This window comes from Ptiloglossa arizonensis, chromosome 14 (assembly GCF_051014685.1).
Source record: "Ptiloglossa arizonensis isolate GNS036 chromosome 14, iyPtiAriz1_principal, whole genome shotgun sequence".
Taxonomy (NCBI): domain Eukaryota; kingdom Metazoa; phylum Arthropoda; class Insecta; order Hymenoptera; family Colletidae; genus Ptiloglossa; species Ptiloglossa arizonensis.
Genome location: NC_135061.1, coordinates 4,522,029 through 4,539,930, shown reverse-complemented (window position 1 = coordinate 4,539,930; position 17,902 = coordinate 4,522,029). Strand labels below are relative to the sequence as shown.

At 28.4% G+C, this 17,902-nt stretch overlaps 4 protein-coding genes across 6 annotated transcripts; 2 read left to right on the top strand and 2 right to left on the bottom strand.

Moving 5' to 3' along the window:
- Nucleotides 1-187: 187 nt before the first annotated feature.
- Nucleotides 188-4,278, top strand: LOC143154223 (acylamino-acid-releasing enzyme). 3 transcript variants are annotated; one of them, XM_076326140.1, is made up of 15 exons: nt 188-344; nt 443-519; nt 672-889; nt 985-1,148; nt 1,247-1,395; nt 1,464-1,728; nt 1,805-1,953; nt 2,023-2,191; nt 2,274-2,528; nt 2,601-2,738; nt 2,842-3,062; nt 3,243-3,322; nt 3,386-3,433; nt 3,602-3,823; nt 4,016-4,278. In XM_076326140.1, exons 2-15 carry the CDS (start codon nt 505-507, stop codon nt 4,173-4,175), a joined length of 2,253 nt encoding a protein of 750 aa, XP_076182255.1. In that variant the 5' UTR covers nt 188-344; nt 443-504; the 3' UTR covers nt 4,176-4,278. The 3 variants fall into 3 exon arrangements, with proteins under 3 accessions (XP_076182255.1, XP_076182257.1, XP_076182256.1); XM_076326141.1 differs by having other exon boundaries at nt 192-349; XM_076326142.1 differs by lacking the exon at nt 3,386-3,433 and having other exon boundaries at nt 4,016-4,277.
- A 452-nt stretch (nt 4,279-4,730) lies between these two features.
- LOC143154340 (uncharacterized) lies at nt 4,731-7,373 on the bottom strand. The gene is made up of 4 exons (XM_076326385.1): nt 6,728-7,373; nt 6,423-6,652; nt 5,966-6,224; nt 4,731-5,890 (listed from the first exon to the last, which is right to left on the bottom strand). Exons 1-4 carry the CDS (start codon nt 6,828-6,830, stop codon nt 5,430-5,432), a joined length of 1,053 nt encoding a protein of 350 aa, XP_076182500.1. The 5' UTR covers nt 6,831-7,373; the 3' UTR covers nt 4,731-5,429.
- On the top strand, nt 6,954-15,962 carry LOC143154342 (cilia- and flagella-associated protein 65). The gene is made up of 18 exons (XM_076326388.1): nt 6,954-7,288; nt 8,297-8,516; nt 8,740-9,005; nt 9,128-9,410; nt 9,754-9,942; nt 10,103-10,307; nt 10,725-10,970; nt 11,220-11,451; nt 11,765-12,121; nt 12,752-12,840; nt 12,920-13,190; nt 13,323-13,538; nt 13,598-13,786; nt 13,925-14,178; nt 14,265-14,517; nt 14,597-14,823; nt 15,464-15,632; nt 15,716-15,962. The coding sequence occupies exons 1-18, from the start codon at nt 7,181-7,183 to the stop codon at nt 15,923-15,925; spliced, it is 3,984 nt and encodes a 1,327-aa protein (XP_076182503.1). The 5' UTR covers nt 6,954-7,180; the 3' UTR covers nt 15,926-15,962.
- On the bottom strand, nt 15,346-17,764 carry LOC143154341 (tRNA (guanine-N(7)-)-methyltransferase). Its single transcript, XM_076326387.1, has 6 exons — nt 17,416-17,764; nt 17,146-17,288; nt 16,664-16,848; nt 16,484-16,597; nt 16,308-16,409; nt 15,346-16,181 (listed from the first exon to the last, which is right to left on the bottom strand). The coding sequence occupies exons 1-6, from the start codon at nt 17,499-17,501 to the stop codon at nt 16,050-16,052; spliced, it is 762 nt and encodes a 253-aa protein (XP_076182502.1). The 5' UTR covers nt 17,502-17,764; the 3' UTR covers nt 15,346-16,049.
- Between the last annotated feature and the right edge of the window lie 138 nt (nt 17,765-17,902).

The window sequence follows — 17,902 nt, the reverse complement described above, 5'->3', positions numbered from 1 at the left end:
CATTATTATTTATAAATGTAGAGATTATTCTAGTACACAAATAAAGCATATATCGTTCAATGAATTATCGTGTCAATACAGTCTTATCGATACTTTAACATAAAATAATAAAAGCTGGCATAATTTGTTCAATTTTATATTTTTACTGTGCAAATAATCAGTATCTTCATCAGAGTAGCAGTTGTAACAAATGTATTTAAAAAAAAGGATATCCAACATAAGTATGTAACTACAAAAAGTAACCTTAATTCGATCTTAAAACAATAACATCCTTTTAGTGAAACTCTATAATTATTAATAGAAAGTCAGCTTTTTTTTACGAATTATTGTTTATGAACAATAAGGTAACGTACGTAATATTCACATGAATTTTGAACATAATTTGTTATTTACCCATCTTATCAATGTCTGATTCTTATCAAGATTTGAACTATTTTTGCAGCATATTCGTTATATTTTGATAACAGAATCTGAGAACATCGTAAAAAGACATCTCTATACAAAATGGCATTAAACCAGGTATGAAAATTGAAAATTAAATATACTATTCTACTTTTTTGTAAATATTTGTAGAATATAATCTTTTTAAATATTCTAATAATAATTTTTATTTTATAATATTCAACATTCTAACAATAACTTAAACGTAATAAATATATCACTTTTTATAGATAGAGAAAATTGTCAATTTGTACAGAACAGTGGCACAAAATCCATCATTGAGTGGTGCAAAGATTCTTAGAGCAACTAATAATGGAATATTGATTTTAAGTTCATGGTCGCAAAGAAATTTAGAAAGAAAAACAAACCAAAAATTTTGTCAAAATCACATTTTAGATTCTGAACTGCAGCCTTTGTCTGAAAATTTTCCTATTGATGTTACAACAGAGTATGTTACATATCCACCTTGAAAGTAAAATTTATTATGTTTATAATACATATGGTATACATTAGTATAACAAATATTAATTTATTTTGTCAAAGACTTTTGTCGGCATCCACTGAAGATGGACAACGTAGAGCTGTATTAAGGCAGGTTACAATTGAGAACACCTCGAAACAATTTATCGAAATCTGGGATAAACAAAGACTTGTGAAAGATTATGACTTAGCTGCTTTAGATGTACATGGAGATGTATACACAGATTGTAATTATTTATAAGTTCAAAAGTTTTACAAATTTAATATTTATCCAACAATTGGAAACTATTTCTCAAAAACTTCTATGTCCTTATTTTATTAACAGCTGAGTTTGCTTCATTCGAATGGTCTCCAAATAAGACAAAGGTTTTGTACATTGCAGAAAAGAAACTTCCAAAGTCAGAACCGTTTTATAAGCAAAAACCTCTTAATAAAAAAGAAAAAGAAACGAAGGAGGAAGATGAAGTATCAGTGGTAAGATACATTGTTTTTTTAACGGAGTAAAAATATTTTAAACTTTAGAAATAAAATCTTTGAAACAGGGTAACGAGTACATTTACAAACCTAATTGGGGAGAACAATTGGTAGGTAAACATCGTCCTGTTGTCGCAATCCTTGATACGACAACAGACACAATTTCAACTCTCTCAGGTATACCAGATGAACTTTCACCTGCTCAAGTATTGTGGACAAAAAATGATGAAGAAGTCATTGGTGTAGCATGGAACCACGAACCAAGACATTTAGGTCTTGTTGCATGTACTAATAGACTTTCTTGGATATTTCTACTAAAAGATGGAGACTACAGTAAGAATCATTCTGCATCTATATAATTTTGTATTTTCTATTCTTATTTTATCACAATTATGTGTGTATTTTTCAGTAAAACTCTCCAACGACGGATGCGCAGTTCGTTGCCCCAGAATTAGTCCTGATGGAAAATACCTAATTTGGCTAGAAAGAGCAGCTGGTGGAGCGCATCACAATGCTCACAGATTGATGTATCTTGACCTTGATTCTCATAATCTGGAGGTAGTTACATATTGAAATATTGATACAATGTTTATTTCATTTGAACTTATAATGTCTTGTTCCATGTAGGCTGATGTGCTTGTAGATATAGTGCAGACATGTATATCTATTCAAAATTCCAAACAATTTTATGGTTTGTATGGCCGTTTACCACATCGATGTTGGAGCAGCAATTCGCAGTACATACTTTTAAGTTCACCCCAACAAAATAATACACGTTCCTACATCATTGACACAAGTAAAAGCTTGAAAGGATATATGTGTTTTTACAAATTACTTTTTTTTCTGGTAATTATAAATAATAAATATACTGCTTACAGAGACAAAAACCATAACCGAAATTCAGAATGGTAAAAGTAGTCTCACCATTTTGGACGTGAAAAATGACATTATCATATTTTCGGAATCATCTCTTATGGAACCTTTTGTTCTTACAGTAGGAAGGTTTAATCTAGAAATAATTAATGCTGGAGACATTGTAAGATGGAAAATTTCAACTCCGGCGACAATTCCTGGTGCTGAAAATTTAATGTATGAACCTTCCGAATATAATTACGATAATGATGATGAAATTAGTAAGTAACTTAGGATTATAATACATACTTTATAAATATTAAATAAATGACTTAACTTACTAATATTTTTAGAACATTTTAACTTCATTTATTTTGGACCAAAAGGTGGGGACGACAAATCTGTACCTTTAGTAATTGTACCACATGGTGGACCTCATGTTAATTATGCAAACCTTTTTATACTCGATTATGTTTTGTTTGTACTGTCAGGTAAATGTTCAACTTCAATACACATTCATCTATATAATTATGCAGATTTTTATTCAACAATTTATTTAAATATTTTAATATACTTAATAATCTTTAATTTAAGGCTTAGCTGTGGTACAAGTCAATTATCGTGGCTCAACAGGAATGGGTTCTAAAAATGTTGAATATCTTCAGGGAAGAGTTGGGGATGCTGATGTAAAAGACTGTGTAACTGCAACAAAAGAGACTTTACGAAAGTATCCGTGGTTAAATCCTGAAAAAGTTGGATGTACTGGAGGTTCTCATGGTGGATTTTTAGTAACTCATTTAAGTGCTCAATATCCGGTAAGATCGTAAAATAATCGATATTTTGATTATTAATTATTTATGTTAAATGGTTATTTGTAGCTAAAAGTTTTTATCCTTTCATTGGATTGGTAAAATAAAAATAATGTTCGAGTATAAATTTCATGTAATAGTTTTTTTCTTAAACATATATTGAAGTATAATGAATTTATTTTCTAGGACTTGTACAAAGTTATTGTTGCGAGGAATCCTGTAATCGACATTGCTGCTATGTTTACAGTATCAGATATTCCAGACTGGTAAAACATTAATGTATTTTTAAACATTTTTCATAGTTCTAAATTATCTCAATTATATTGCAGTCGCAATGCTCTGAGTAAGGAAGAGAAAATTATATACCATCACGATGTGTAAGCGTAATTGTAGAACAAAATATAATAAGAAGCAAAGAACAACTAATGCAGAGATATAAACTAAATACTTTTAGTACAATATTTTATTGTATTAATGTAAAAAATTGAACATGTCCTGTAAAATATTTAATCCAGTTATAAATTTCGTTGCAAATTAAATTCCAGGTGTGCCGCTGAAGTAAATTATTCTTATGATGAAAGCACACCAATGACGGAATCAAATCAAATTGAAATGCTCGTGAAAATGTTTAAATGTTCTCCAATCATTCATGTTGGTAAAGTCAAAGCTCCAACTTTATTATGTATTGGATCAAATGATTTACGTGTACCTCCATCTCAAGGAAAACTGTGGTATCAACGTCTAAAAGCAAACAATGTTAAGACAAAGTAAGTTTAAGTTAGCAATAACATTTTTGTCAAATACTGTACAAACTATATCACTGTTTCTTAAGTAGAATAATTAAACTCTAACCATTAATTGTACATTTTAATTGGAGAAACACAATTTTATAGTTTCCATTTTTCATAGAATTAAGTTGCTTATATGTTCTCAAAATATTAGGAGTAACCATGTTATAGGTTGCTTCTTTATGAAGACAATCATCCTTTGGCATCAGGACCAGCTGAAGTCGATAACGTTATCAATGCTTGTTTATGGTTACTCGAACATATCTCGATAGAAAAAACTGAGAACATATGTTTGCAGGAACAAAAATGTGATAAGTGTAATAATTTTTAATAATTTTATTATTACAAATTTAATATTTACATAATATCGCCATGTATACGTTTATAAAGGTTTATAACAAATAAATTTTCAAAATATACACATGTAGCATTGTATAATACCATAAAATTTTTATACTTTATATATGTATAAAAACTCGTTATAAATATCTTACATATGTTTAAGCTATATTACTTTGAGTTTACAAAACACATAGAACAATTGTTCCATATTTTAATAAATACATGTTTCATTACAATGACGTTTTCATTATATAGATTATTGTAATACCGATTACCAATATTAAACAATTTTTTAGTTGAATTACTTGTATTAAGAAGTTGCAAATATTTTAACAAAAAGTAAAATCAATTTCATATAAATATTAAATTTATTCAATACTGTACTTTTTCAATGTTCAAAAAGAAAACTTACAAACTATAAACAAACTTTCTTCCTAAAGTAATTCTTCGTTGTTGAATAATTAAGTAATCTTTCTTTAAAAACAAGTTCTTCTTCACAGTGTCAATATATACTTATAAATCTTGTTCAGATTTATATATTATCATACAATAAAAGAGTATTTGTTTTGGAGCGTAAAAAAACAGCACATGAAATATTTTAAAATATCGTTTCATAAAAATAATTGCATCTATCTCTTAGAATGAGTAATACAAAATATAAAAATTTTCAGTATTACAGTAAGAAATTACATAGAATATGAAAAAGTTTATTCGTATAAAGTACTAAAAAAAGTTAGACCTAATAGTTCTTGTCGGGAATTTGCATATATAGCTATCTATACATCGCGACAAAACTATAAAATGTCTATTTCTTTATTTTTGAAATAAGCTTTCATTTTTTTGTAATATACACTCAATGTCTGTTTTACCATAATATACTAAAGCTGCTCACATCATAATACCACCGCGATCCATTTACCATCTATGTAATATGATTTCTTCTGAAAAATTATTTTTTTCACTTTTTACGCTTTGTGTATTTTGTAAAATTGTAAAATATACTTTTCTATGGCGTAAACAATAATATTACGAATGAAAGAAGACGAAATTTTCGACTTAAAAAGAATTTTTCAAAATTTTTGTGTATCTTTTATAGTTTTGTCACAGTGTATATTTCTTTCATATAGGAAGGCACTCATTCATATCATATATATGAAGACTGCACTCTGTATACAGCAATATCTAATTAAAACATTAGATAAAATGCTGCTAATATCTATTAATTACATTTAGTAACTTATGATTATGATCTAACAGAATTACTTTGTTCTGGAAATAATGAATCATAACTAGGTGGCAAATCTTTATCAGCAACAGATGAGGAAACAGCAACTTCTAACATTGGTGCTGTGGGAACTGGTGGAATCACAGATCCTACTGTATCACATTCTATGATAGGTCCCCATAATGCTGGCCTTGTTGCACACATATTTGGATCAGACCAACATAACTTTTGCGATCTTTTACATATCCATAAGCACATGACAAATATGATGAAGGACAAAATTAATGTAGTCACTGCACCCACTGTTACTTTTGTGCCAGTGCCAGTGCTAATGATTGTATTGGTATTATTCGAACAATTATCTTCATCCGAACAAATATTAGGTGCACAATTGTAAACTCCATCACAAAAGAATTCATTCCGCAAACAGGTGTTAAGGCCAATTGATGTATATTCACTTGAGTTCACATTGCTACAATCTGCACATAATGTTAGATTTGCACTACAATTTACCTTTATATCTACAGAATATTGTTCAAATTAACTAAACTTACTTTTATATGGAGTATAAACAATGCTAAGAGCAAGGAATTGGCCATCCAGTAATTTCTCTTTTGAAATGAATATTTCAGTTTCTAATTCTCCTCCAGATTTATGTTCACTTGGGTCAAATTCAGCAAAATTCCATGTTTTCCACAATGTTCCAGGCAAATTCAAACTGTTTTCAGGTTCAGGAACTGGGTAATACTTTACTTTACTACGATCAAGTAGACCACAGAACTTTTGTGTTCGATAGTTGTCTTTCCTTTTAAACTATTAGATTGGTCTTCAAAAATCTTGTTAAATAGCAATAATATTCTATAAATCAGTGGTTCTAAGTTCTAACACTTTAAAAAAATGTAAGGATATAATTGTTATGATATAACATAAAAATTTAAATGTCTTAGCAGGTGTTAATTCTTAATATTTATTATATAAGAACCACTGGTAGAAAGACAAGTGTTCATTTACCTGTACGTAGTCTATACAATGTGTTAAATTTTGTCTGAAAGACATTTTTTGAATCACACCAAACAATCCATCCCCTTTAGCTGCTTTGAAAACGAATTTACAATGAACATTTGTAATAACAGTCCATCGGTCGAACATGTGTCTAGGCCAAACTACTGCCGCCGAATTCGTGATCTCAGTAGTTGACTTTTTGTTAAACCCATGGCAAAACTCTTTCGTCTCCAAACCATCTACAGGAAGAGGTTATAAATTGAATATACTTCATAAATAAAAACCATTGATCACATCATCTATGAAATACTCACATTCATCGTAATGTCGACCGTAATGTGCGCACGAGCTGTAGTTCACGTAATTATCTGCAAGGAGCAGTAAACACAGAAAATATAAAACATCCCGTCGAGCCATTTTTGCAGGAACTGTCAGAAAGCCATAAAGAACGTGGCTAACGTCACTGTCGATTAACGGATGATCGAATCTATGATCAATATCGCAGAGATTTCCTGTGACACATCAAGAGAGAGGAGGAAGAACGAGAAACGTAAGATATTTTCAGGGAATAGTTAAGATTCGATTCACCGTCTTTGATATACGTCATCCACGTATCAAAACAAAACGAACACATCTCTTGCGTATGAGAGAGATAGATAGAGAAAGAGATACACACGAGATCGACGGCTCGGTGGTCTTCGTTTCAAACAAAAATAAGCGTATCACGATAAAAGTAATTTTCATATTTTTAAGAGGATAAAATCAGAATGAACGCTCATTTCCAGAATGAAACGAAAGTGATTCAGTTAAATTATGGGGAAGTGGAAGTTGGTAAAACGGAGGTAAAAACGATAGAAATATGGAACGAATTCTGTGTAAGTATTAAGCTGTTGCGCGCGAGGTCTCATTTTTATAATCAAATCGTAAAGACCTGTGTACTATTTTTGTGAACAAAGTTACATCCGAAAACCCATAATCGCATTGAAGAAAATGTAAAATTTTCTCGCAAGAAACTTCTTTCCTTCTAATATAGTACATAACAATTGATAATTAAATGTCATTTAATTTATATTTAATATATAATGAAATTTAAACTGCAGTAAAATATTTCCTATGCTTTAGTTTAAATTTAACGTAATGATATACAAAAGTTACTTTTAAAGTTGTAAAAAATTGTATTGAAATTCTATAAAAAGATAAACTTTTAAAACAAGAAACGTTCGCAAAGATAACATTAAAGGACACGTACTATTTTTTAGTTACTACAACTTGAATTTAAGGCATAAAATAACAAATTTGAAATTCTATTCACACAACGATAATTTTAAAAAGAGTTTTACTGCTGAAAATTGAATATTCACAAGTGAAAGATAAATATTTCTAAATTTTGCTTACTCTATCAAAGTACAAGGTTTTAATCCATCTTTATGGACGTCGTAAATTAAGTGAATAATGTTGGTATATTGAGTAGAAGAGATATAATAAATTCGTAAAAGTAATGAGGTTCAAAGATGATAGTGCACGTGAGTGTCGAGGTTGTCCGTCGGGGGTCAAGGGCCCGCTTAAGACCATTTTCCTAATTGAGTGACGTCACAAACTGCCTTCTCTCTTATACAGGGTGACTTATTTGAACCTTCGGTCGCAATTATTTCACAAATTACTTATTTGAAAAAATCTTTCAAGTAGAACCTATTTCGTTTCAAGGGCAATAATTCTCTAGATGTAATCCAAGATCGTAATGGATTTATTGACCTCAATATGTTGGTTTTTCAAGCTTATTCAAGGTCATTTATCGACGATCAAAGTTTACCTTTGTTGAATATCCAGAAATTGTTTCTTATCTATAGTTCCTAATAAATTTAACAAATATAACTTTGTTGCAGAAGGAACAAGTGTATCAAGTGCAAAGAGACCCAACTACGAATCCTTTGGATCACGTTTTTCATATACGTTCTTATAGTTGGATCCTGGTTCCTAAAGAAAAATATGTGTGCGAGATACATTACCGACCGTTCGTTGCATCTTCCAAAAATGTGGACTATTTTACCATCGTTGATTCCATTGGAACATGTATGAAAATTGTTACGCGTGGATCTTGCATTGGTTTGTATGATTGAATTTCGCACTAATATGTATATTTTAATTTTATATTTAGCAATATACACTTCAATTGTAAGTATGTATAATTTATACAAATTTCTTTCTTATGAAAAGTAAATTTTTCGTTTTTTTCATGTTACATCACAAAATTATAATTGAATTTTTCTAATAGATTTAATATTCTCACATGTTTATTATTTTATTATAATATTATACATTTTCAAAGGTCCGGATGTGACTTGTTCAGCAACTAAAATCGTCATGCTTTCCACAAATGATAATTCCGAACCAAAATGGCGAATTAAACTTACAAATAACTCTAAAGTAGCAGCGACTTTCATGTTTGTCATGGACGAAAAGTTTCAGCCTTTTCGATTAGATACTAGATACGGTTGCATCAATCCTGGTTCTTATAAATATGTTATTATTACATTTACTCCACTAGAAGACGGAAGTTACGCATACCGTTTGCCTGTTTTAATACTGCATCAAGTAAATCAATAAGTTGAAATAATATACTAGTCAACAATTAGAAGATAGTTAAGGATACAGAGAAACTAATTGAGTTTGTTATATATTGAAATTAGTTTCTAAAAACAATATTCAAAATTTAGGAACCAATCATTATAGAATTATATGGGTATCGCAATTCATTGTTAAAAAAGAAAGTAAATGCAAGTGACTTCAGTTATTTTTCAAGAGGAAAAGGTGGCTTTGAAGGGTACATGAACGATAACATTGACACAACAGGAGAATTACCTCCAATATCTTTATCAAAGAACTATTTCAATTTTGGTCAAACAAACGTAGAAATAGAAAATGTCAGTCAGAGAATTTCATATGCAATATGTCTTACTAATCACAGTCAGTCCGATTTATTGATCGTTTGGGAAAAAGGTAATTGTATACAAAGTTGTATCATGTTTATATTTAAAACAATCTCTTTCTAAATCTCATTTAAACTGTATATGTATACTATTCGAGATTCCAGGACATATCTCAATTCCAAATATGAAACAGGAGCCTCACAGTTTTTCAGTATTGCTCATATATAGTCATATTATGTCTAGACTGCTAATATTATTGTCAATATTCGGTATTATACAATAATATTAACCGTGTGGGTAACTTTAAGGTTTTGTCTAGTCTTGAATATTCTATATGGGACCTTGAATAGCTTTAATACTTTGATTCAATTCCAATGATGTAAATTATTCTTTCTTGGTATGAAACATTGCAGATATTGATGGAATTTTCAATGTGACACCATGTGAGATGCAAGTACGAGCAGGTCATACCACATTGTTTGAATTTTCATTTAATCCCAGTACAAAGAACAATCTCTTTGGAAGGGAGATCATTGCTTCTGTTTTCTCTGAGTACAAAAAAAGATTGATTTTTCCATTTATTACAATGGTCAGAGCAATAGGTTTGAGTTTCTATTATGCATTAATAAAAACACGGCATAATTATTTGAGATTTTAAAAGTACTTGACAGAAAAATTTAATAATTAATTTTAAATTGATAAAAAACGGATTCGATACATTTCAGAGCAAAGTGAATTTTAATAGTGAAATGCATTTCATAGGGCACTCGTTTCCCATTGGGTCAAACGGATGGATTCCACAATACGAAATACCTCAAACTATAATAATGCCGCCATGTATGCCACCATTTTCGGTTTATACCACATTCATAATCAAAAAGTTTGGTCATTTACCCCTTATGTTTCAATTTGTTCCACCATCAACAAATCATTTCACCATGAAACCAATGCTTGGTGTAATTTACCAGTATGACGATTTTATTTTATTATGTATTTATAATATATCATTTATTTGTAATATGAGCAACATAATTTCATTCAATTTGTAATCCATAATTAGTATACACGTACAATTCTATTGGATAAATTACATAATTATTATTTGAAGTAAATTTTTTCATTTTCAGTAAAGAGAAATATTTTAATACACAATTATACTTATATATAACTTTTTTTTATGACACACGAATAATATGTATAATCATATTGCATTTAATCAATACATATTTATCTTGAGTAATATCGCTCCTACTGCAAACAAACAATTTGTATAATTGCTAATATACTTGGAACAATACAGTTTTACTATTATTTATTTTCAACCAAAGATTGTCATCACATACATGTTATTGCATTGTATAGTGTAAAAATATGTAAATTACAGAAATTATCAGATAATTGCAGTTCAAATGTCCCCAAAACCTGAAGGTGAAAAGATTTACATTGAACGATGGACAATATATTTTAATGGTAATACAAAGAATGAAAGTTACATAGATATTAAAGGATATGCAGAGTATGCAAATATTCTGTTCCTCAATCATGGCGAAATAAGTTTCCCACCAGTTTTTCCACTTTGTCAGCAGTTTCAAATGTTTGGAATGCGAAATATTACTCGTCACACATTAAAGTAAATCAATACAAATTTTTTATTATTATACACACATGTAACACACTATTATTTAACTTATACATTAAATTTTATTTAAATATTTTATGTACTTTCTACACAATTTATGTAATGGGTCAAAACCTGAACAATTTTTTGAATTTTAAAGTTAAAATAAATTTTATGTAATGTAAATGTTATCTTATTATTTTGAATGGCTCAATGATACTGATGATATTGTATTAACAAGAAATTTTTATTTATTTGTAGATATACATTTTACCAATTACCACCTGAACTTCATATGCAAAATGAGACGGGAGAAATTGATCCCAATGATACTTTGTTCCAAGAGTGTACATTTCAGCCAGTCCAGTTTAATACGGACTATGATTTTGAATTGCAATGTGTTTTGATTGTTATAAAAAATGGAATTACTATTGGCTTGAAAAATTGCATAAGTGTACGAGTTCGTGGAAGATGTGAAATGGGATTGTTAACGGTAAAATTCCATTTAAAGAATTTTTAAAGAAGATAATGATGTATAAATAAGAGTAACATAAAGATTTAAAAACTTAAAAATCTCAATACAGTAGTCCCTTGATTATCTGATCTAATAGAAATTCTAACTTATTAAAAATTTGACACATTTTCTGTAACATTAGATTAACTCAAACAACATATTAATTTTTAAAAACTCAATGTGTCTAGATAAAGTGCTTCATTATAGCATATCCTCGATAGGCTAATGTTACTCTTAATTTAAGATATATTAAAATTATAATTAAATGATAAAAATTATTCTTTATTTTCAGGCAGTTCCAAATGAATTAAATTTCAGTGAATTAGAGTATAACACTACCAGAACATTGTGTTTTGGCCTTTTCAATTATAGTCTAGTAGATATTCATTACAAATTACTTTATACCTATCGAAACGAGCCACTTAAAGACATTGAAGGAGACATCAAACTACATCCAGTTTCAGGAACAATTTGTTCAGGTTCTCATGAACAAATTATGATTTCTATTACCCCACATACACCAGGGAATTACGAACTGGCTATTCAATACTTAGTGAGAATTAACTCTAGATCCGATACTTTATTACTTGAACAAGCTCCTACCAAAGTTTGCAATGTGATCTGTATGTGCGTATTGCCGGTTTTAAAGGTAAAGTTCAAATTTTGTCCAGTTGCATTAATATTGGATTTTATTGAAATATGCAGAGTATATATATAGGACTTAACAGCCAGCTGGTGCCAGTATGTTCCATGAGTAGAAATAAAAAAAAGTACTATAAACATAATTGAATAAATGCTTTATGAAAAAATTATACAACAAAACTACGAAATTACGACAATCTTCCTGCTAGTACATTGTAGCATATAAATAATTCAATAGTATTTGTTTAATATGTTTATGCGCATTGTGTTTACTACTTGACATTGGTGAAAGTGATGGATGTAGTAATTTTTATTAATCTCTTTGTTACTTCTCTATTTTAAACTTGTTAATACAAGACTGACATTGTTGAAAAATAGAGTTAGATTAATTAATAATTGATAGGTATTAGTATTAATAGAAGCAAATTATGCTAGCAGAAAGTTTGTCGAAGTTTCATATTTTTGTTATAATTTTTTAATAAAGCGTTTATTCGATTATATTTATAGAAATATAAATATAATTCTTATCTTATTTCTATTTCAACTTGTAGAATGTACTGGCAGCAGATGGCCGTTAAATTCTGAGTTGACCTTTATATTTATAATTTTAAGATATTATAACTTTCATGTGTAACAGGTGCAAAATATGTGCGTGTTTGGATGTGGACAAAAATATTCATTGAATATAAGTAAACCATTTTTATGGAAATCAATGCAAATAAATAAGTATGATCATTTCAAATTGTAAATTCCCACATAATAAATAAGTTTATTTTATAGAAGGGTAATAATTGCGTTTTAATAGATTAAATACGATTTTGGAGAGTATATTACCCAGAGAAAGGAAGACACATTCTATAAAATTTGTTCCAATGATAATAAATAAAGGAGTTATTTTTATAAAATTGTTTGTAATAAATTCTTCAAGATTGCTCATTTCGTGGATTTTTAAATGGGTGTATCAATGTGATTGTAAACCTGTAATTAAGAAGATAGGTTTTTCACTTCAAACGGAAGAACTTGATTGTGTTCACCAGACTCTTTGCACTGTGCATCCAAAGTCGGGTACATTAAAAGTACGAATTTTATGTTTTTACTAATGAATTTATTTAGTATATTAAATTAATTAAGTCGCTAAGAATCTATATTTACATTTTAAATAAAGATTAGGTGAAAAAGTATTAATCCACAAATAAACTCTTTTACAGCCGAATGAAAAAGCTATAATTTGCATGAAAATATATTATACATTGATTGGAAAATCAGAAATATCATGGGATTTAGACATAGGACACGATCGTCACATTATATTAAACATATTAATTGATTGCTTGTCTGAATCTGAACAACAGTGTGATTTTCTAAGCACCACACACATAAAATTCGGACAAATTTACTTTGGGAATAAAGAAGCAATTCAGAAAGTAGGATTCATTTTCATTCATTTTTTTAAGACCTGTACAAAAGATGAATGAATTTCCAGACACATTGGATACACAACGTTACAAATTATGATTTGCCATGTTCCTTAAATGTTGATAATATTTGCAAACTAAATGAAGCCTATAATTGTGAAGTATTTTCCTGTTTGGCTCAAAATAGTGTCGTAGAAGCTCACACAGCTAAACCCCTACTTTTAAAATTCCAACCTAGAATGTTTGGAGCATATAAGGTACTAGAAAATTTGTTATATTAAGTTTATTAAAATATTCTGTTGTTTCTCCTATTATTTAATTTATTTGTAAAGAATTTTTTTTCATAACAATTACTCTTACTTACTTAAAAGTAATAGAATATTAATTTTTGTAAGGTAGTGCTACCAATAACTTTGGGCGATAAAAAAATGGAATTAACATTAGAAGGAGAATCATGTAGTGATTTTAGATCTACAATAATTGAGAATTTAATGCCAGTTAATTGCACTTATAAAAGCGAGATGTTATCCCTGTATTTTAGCACAGATTGTATTGATTTGTTGTCTATACCTATATATAATATTATTGTGAAGATGCTTTTAGTGTATAACAATCTAACACAGGATGCGCTGGCTTACGAATGGGAAAAGTATATTTTAAAAATTTTATTTACTAATTAGACTAGTTTGATTTTTGTACTAATTAAGAGTTGATTAAATTGTTAAATGCTTTTAGTCAAGAAATATCAGAAATACTTTATGTTGAGGTATTTCCTCACAAAGGTATAATATACCCAAATACAGTGCAGAGTTTCAAGGTGAAAATTTTCACTAAGGGTCACCCATGTAGAATCGATCTTAATGTACCTTTGCAATTTTTTAACATCTGTAAAAGGCGGAACTATCAAAGAAGTATTTTAAAGTATAATATTCTAAAGAAAGAATTGGAAGGACAGTTTACTATTACAGAAAAAGGCACTGTCACACCAGTAAGTGATAAATCATCCAATATCTTGTAGCAAAAAGGTTAAGTGTCTAATAAATACTCAGGGTTTCATTTTTATACAGGAACCATGGATAAAAATACTAGAAAAACCAGAAATATTTTATAAATCATTGAGTTTACGTTGCTCTATATATTCTGTGGAGGATGAATGTTTAAGGATCAGTTTAATGGAAAAATTAAAAGCTACACCATCGCATGCAATTTTCTTGGACAGAAGTAGAAATTATAGTGTTACAATGAATGAAAATGAACTTTCCATAATTACATTTATTTTGGAAGGTGTATTATGGTAAATATTGTTTTTCTGTGATTTCTTTGGCAATAGCTGTAACCAAGGACTTAATATTAGTAAACTTATTGACATAATACCGAAATTATACTGAAATCGATATATTACCGAAAATCGAAATAACTACCGATATTATTTCAGTATTTTAGTACAAGGATACTCTAAAGTGAAGATTATATACTCTAAAGTTTTCTTTTTCTTATATTGGCACATATAATATGCTATAATTGATGCACAAATATAGCGTTTTCATAGAAAAAAATATGTTTCCATTGCAAAATTATAAAGGTGGTATAGACCGATAGCATTTATTTTAGTTTAGATAGTTAATTCGATATTGGTTTTGGTATAAAAGATTAGCAACATGATTAAAATATGTCGGTTTTAAATCTCTACTTGAAACAAAATCTTGAAAATTGTAATGAAATAAAGAAATAAAAACAAATGACCAATAAATATAAATAAATATATCGGTATTTCTGTATTTTTGTTTCTTTAAGGCTTATAAAAATACTTCTGGTATAATACTAGTATTTCTCAGTAAGAATCCCCGATTATAACAATCATGGTTAAAATAATTAAACATAGTCAATTTTTTGACAGCATAATATAGTAGTGTTAAACTTTTAAAATTTTATAGGGATATTGTTAATAATAAACGATTTAAGAAGACTGTTGAAGAAAGGTTGATACCTGGAAGAAATTTGTATTACTCACAATTCATAATGGACCTTTCAGAGCGAAAGAGATTAGTACAAAGATCGTACATATCACCACCATTGACATTTATTAATTCTATATTAGAAGATGTAAAAATAATGAATTCAATTTGTTATATTAATTTTTTACAAAGAAACTTCAAATCTCTTACAACTATATTATATTTTTTCAGATGTTATATATTATAGTACACGAAGAATTTTCTTTAGAAACTACACATCTAATTCCTAAAGAAGATATAAGGCATGATAATTATCTTAAAACTATATTTAAACAAAACAAAGTCCATATTAAAAAAGGTAGTAGTTCAATTTTTAACATGAAGTCCTTTAAATATAATTCGATAAAAATAGTTTATGCACGAATATTTTCTAGATCATAATTCATTTGATGACAAAGAAATAATTCGCACTAATTATGTAAAAACAGCATCTAAGGTGATCTTTGTAGATTGATTATAGAAAATAATTCTATTTATATACATATACTGTTGTAAGTATTCAATATTAACTAATTTCTTTATTATATTGATCTGGAATTCGTTTGAATACAGCTAAAAATTTATTTCCTTTATTTCGTGTTACTTTTTGACCTTCCTCTGTGCTCTCGTACAATTTCTCCACAATAGGATCTACATCCTTTGTAAAAAATAACTTTATTATACACTCTAAGTATACTACTCTAATAGTAATATTACTACTATTAATAATAATTTATTTCTCTAATAACCTATCATTCTGTAATAAATAGTCAAAGTAACTTACCAATTCTTCCTTGGGAACATCATCAAATAAAGGATGCTCATGAAAGTGCTGTACTATCCATTCATGTAGATCTTTCACATCTGTCACTGTATATATAATAGCCTTTAAATGATATTTATAATTAACTATCTATATATAAGAAAAATATTAAAACAAGAAGCTATAAATGATATTACTCCTTCAGCTAATACATAAGCATATTCTGCCAGAAGTGTTTTATTTATAATTCTCCATTTATGTTTTGATTTTTTAAAATGTGGATCAGGATACAAAAAGAACATCTTCTTCAACTACAAAGATATATATAGTAGTAATAATTAAAATGGATTTAAAATAAGACTACACTTTGTTTATACCTGTCCTTTGTGAAAATAATTTGGTAAGTACTTCATTGCATTAGTTCTTAGGCATGCAATATTTTGATATTGTCCAGGATTTTGTGATCGTAATGCAACTATACGATCCGTGACATAGTCTGAAACTTTTACTCTAATTTCCATACCGAGAATTAGATTATTGGAGAACATTGGCGACAATGTAACTGTTAAATAAAACATTTTTATCATCACCAGATATAATAGTCAATAGTAGATATACTGCATAGACAAATTTAGTTGCCCAGAAATATTGATTAAAATGTGGCATTTTGAAGTTTCACAAATTATAAAAATGATTTATTTCTTTTGTTACGTCAGTTTTTTTTATTCACTATAATTTTAATATTTTTTTTGTTACAGTAGAAATTGGTACAGAGTATACTAATATTTTTTGTCTAGACACGTAAATAAAACAAATATGGTTCTAATAAATATAATATTTAAAGTCAAAATGTACATACCCAATAATCCTCCATAACCACAACCAATATCAGCAAATTCTACACATTTTTGCTGTGCACTTTTTTCTTTAGATTCTATATCTTTATTTGAAAAGTAAAGTGGATATAATGAACTCCAGTTCATTAAGTCTGGTTTCACAGGACTAAAAACAATTTTATTTATGAGAAAGATAAAACATCTAAAGAAAATTTTAGCCTAAAAATATAATACTATTTCACAATTGTTTCTAATGCAAATTTTTATTTTTTTCATTGAATACAATTACGTACTATTCTATACAATGGTCTGCTATGGGATTGGAATGTGCGCGTTGTCTGTAATACTTTTTTTGCGGCAACGGTAGTGGTTCTGACATGGTGAAGTTTATCGAAAATAAGATTTACACATGGAAGAGAACTACCTTAACCTAACTTGGATTAGACTTAATCAATTTGACAGAAAATCAATCTTATATATTTCACTTATATTTACTGAATTAATTTTACTAGTTCAGTTTTAAGAGAATATAAAATTATCATAATGTGATAAGGAAAAGAGTATTTTAAAAATTATTTGCGTGTTTGAACAAATTTAAGAAAGTTAATGTACAAAATCTTACAAACTAAGTAGTAAATATTTGCACATAAAACGGTAAATACGTGTTGCTCTATCGATAATCGATAACTGACACACTACAATTTTAGTTCATGTTTCTACGTTACTTTTAAGTAATAGCATTTATTTAACTATATTTTTCAAAGACCACAATTGTTACAA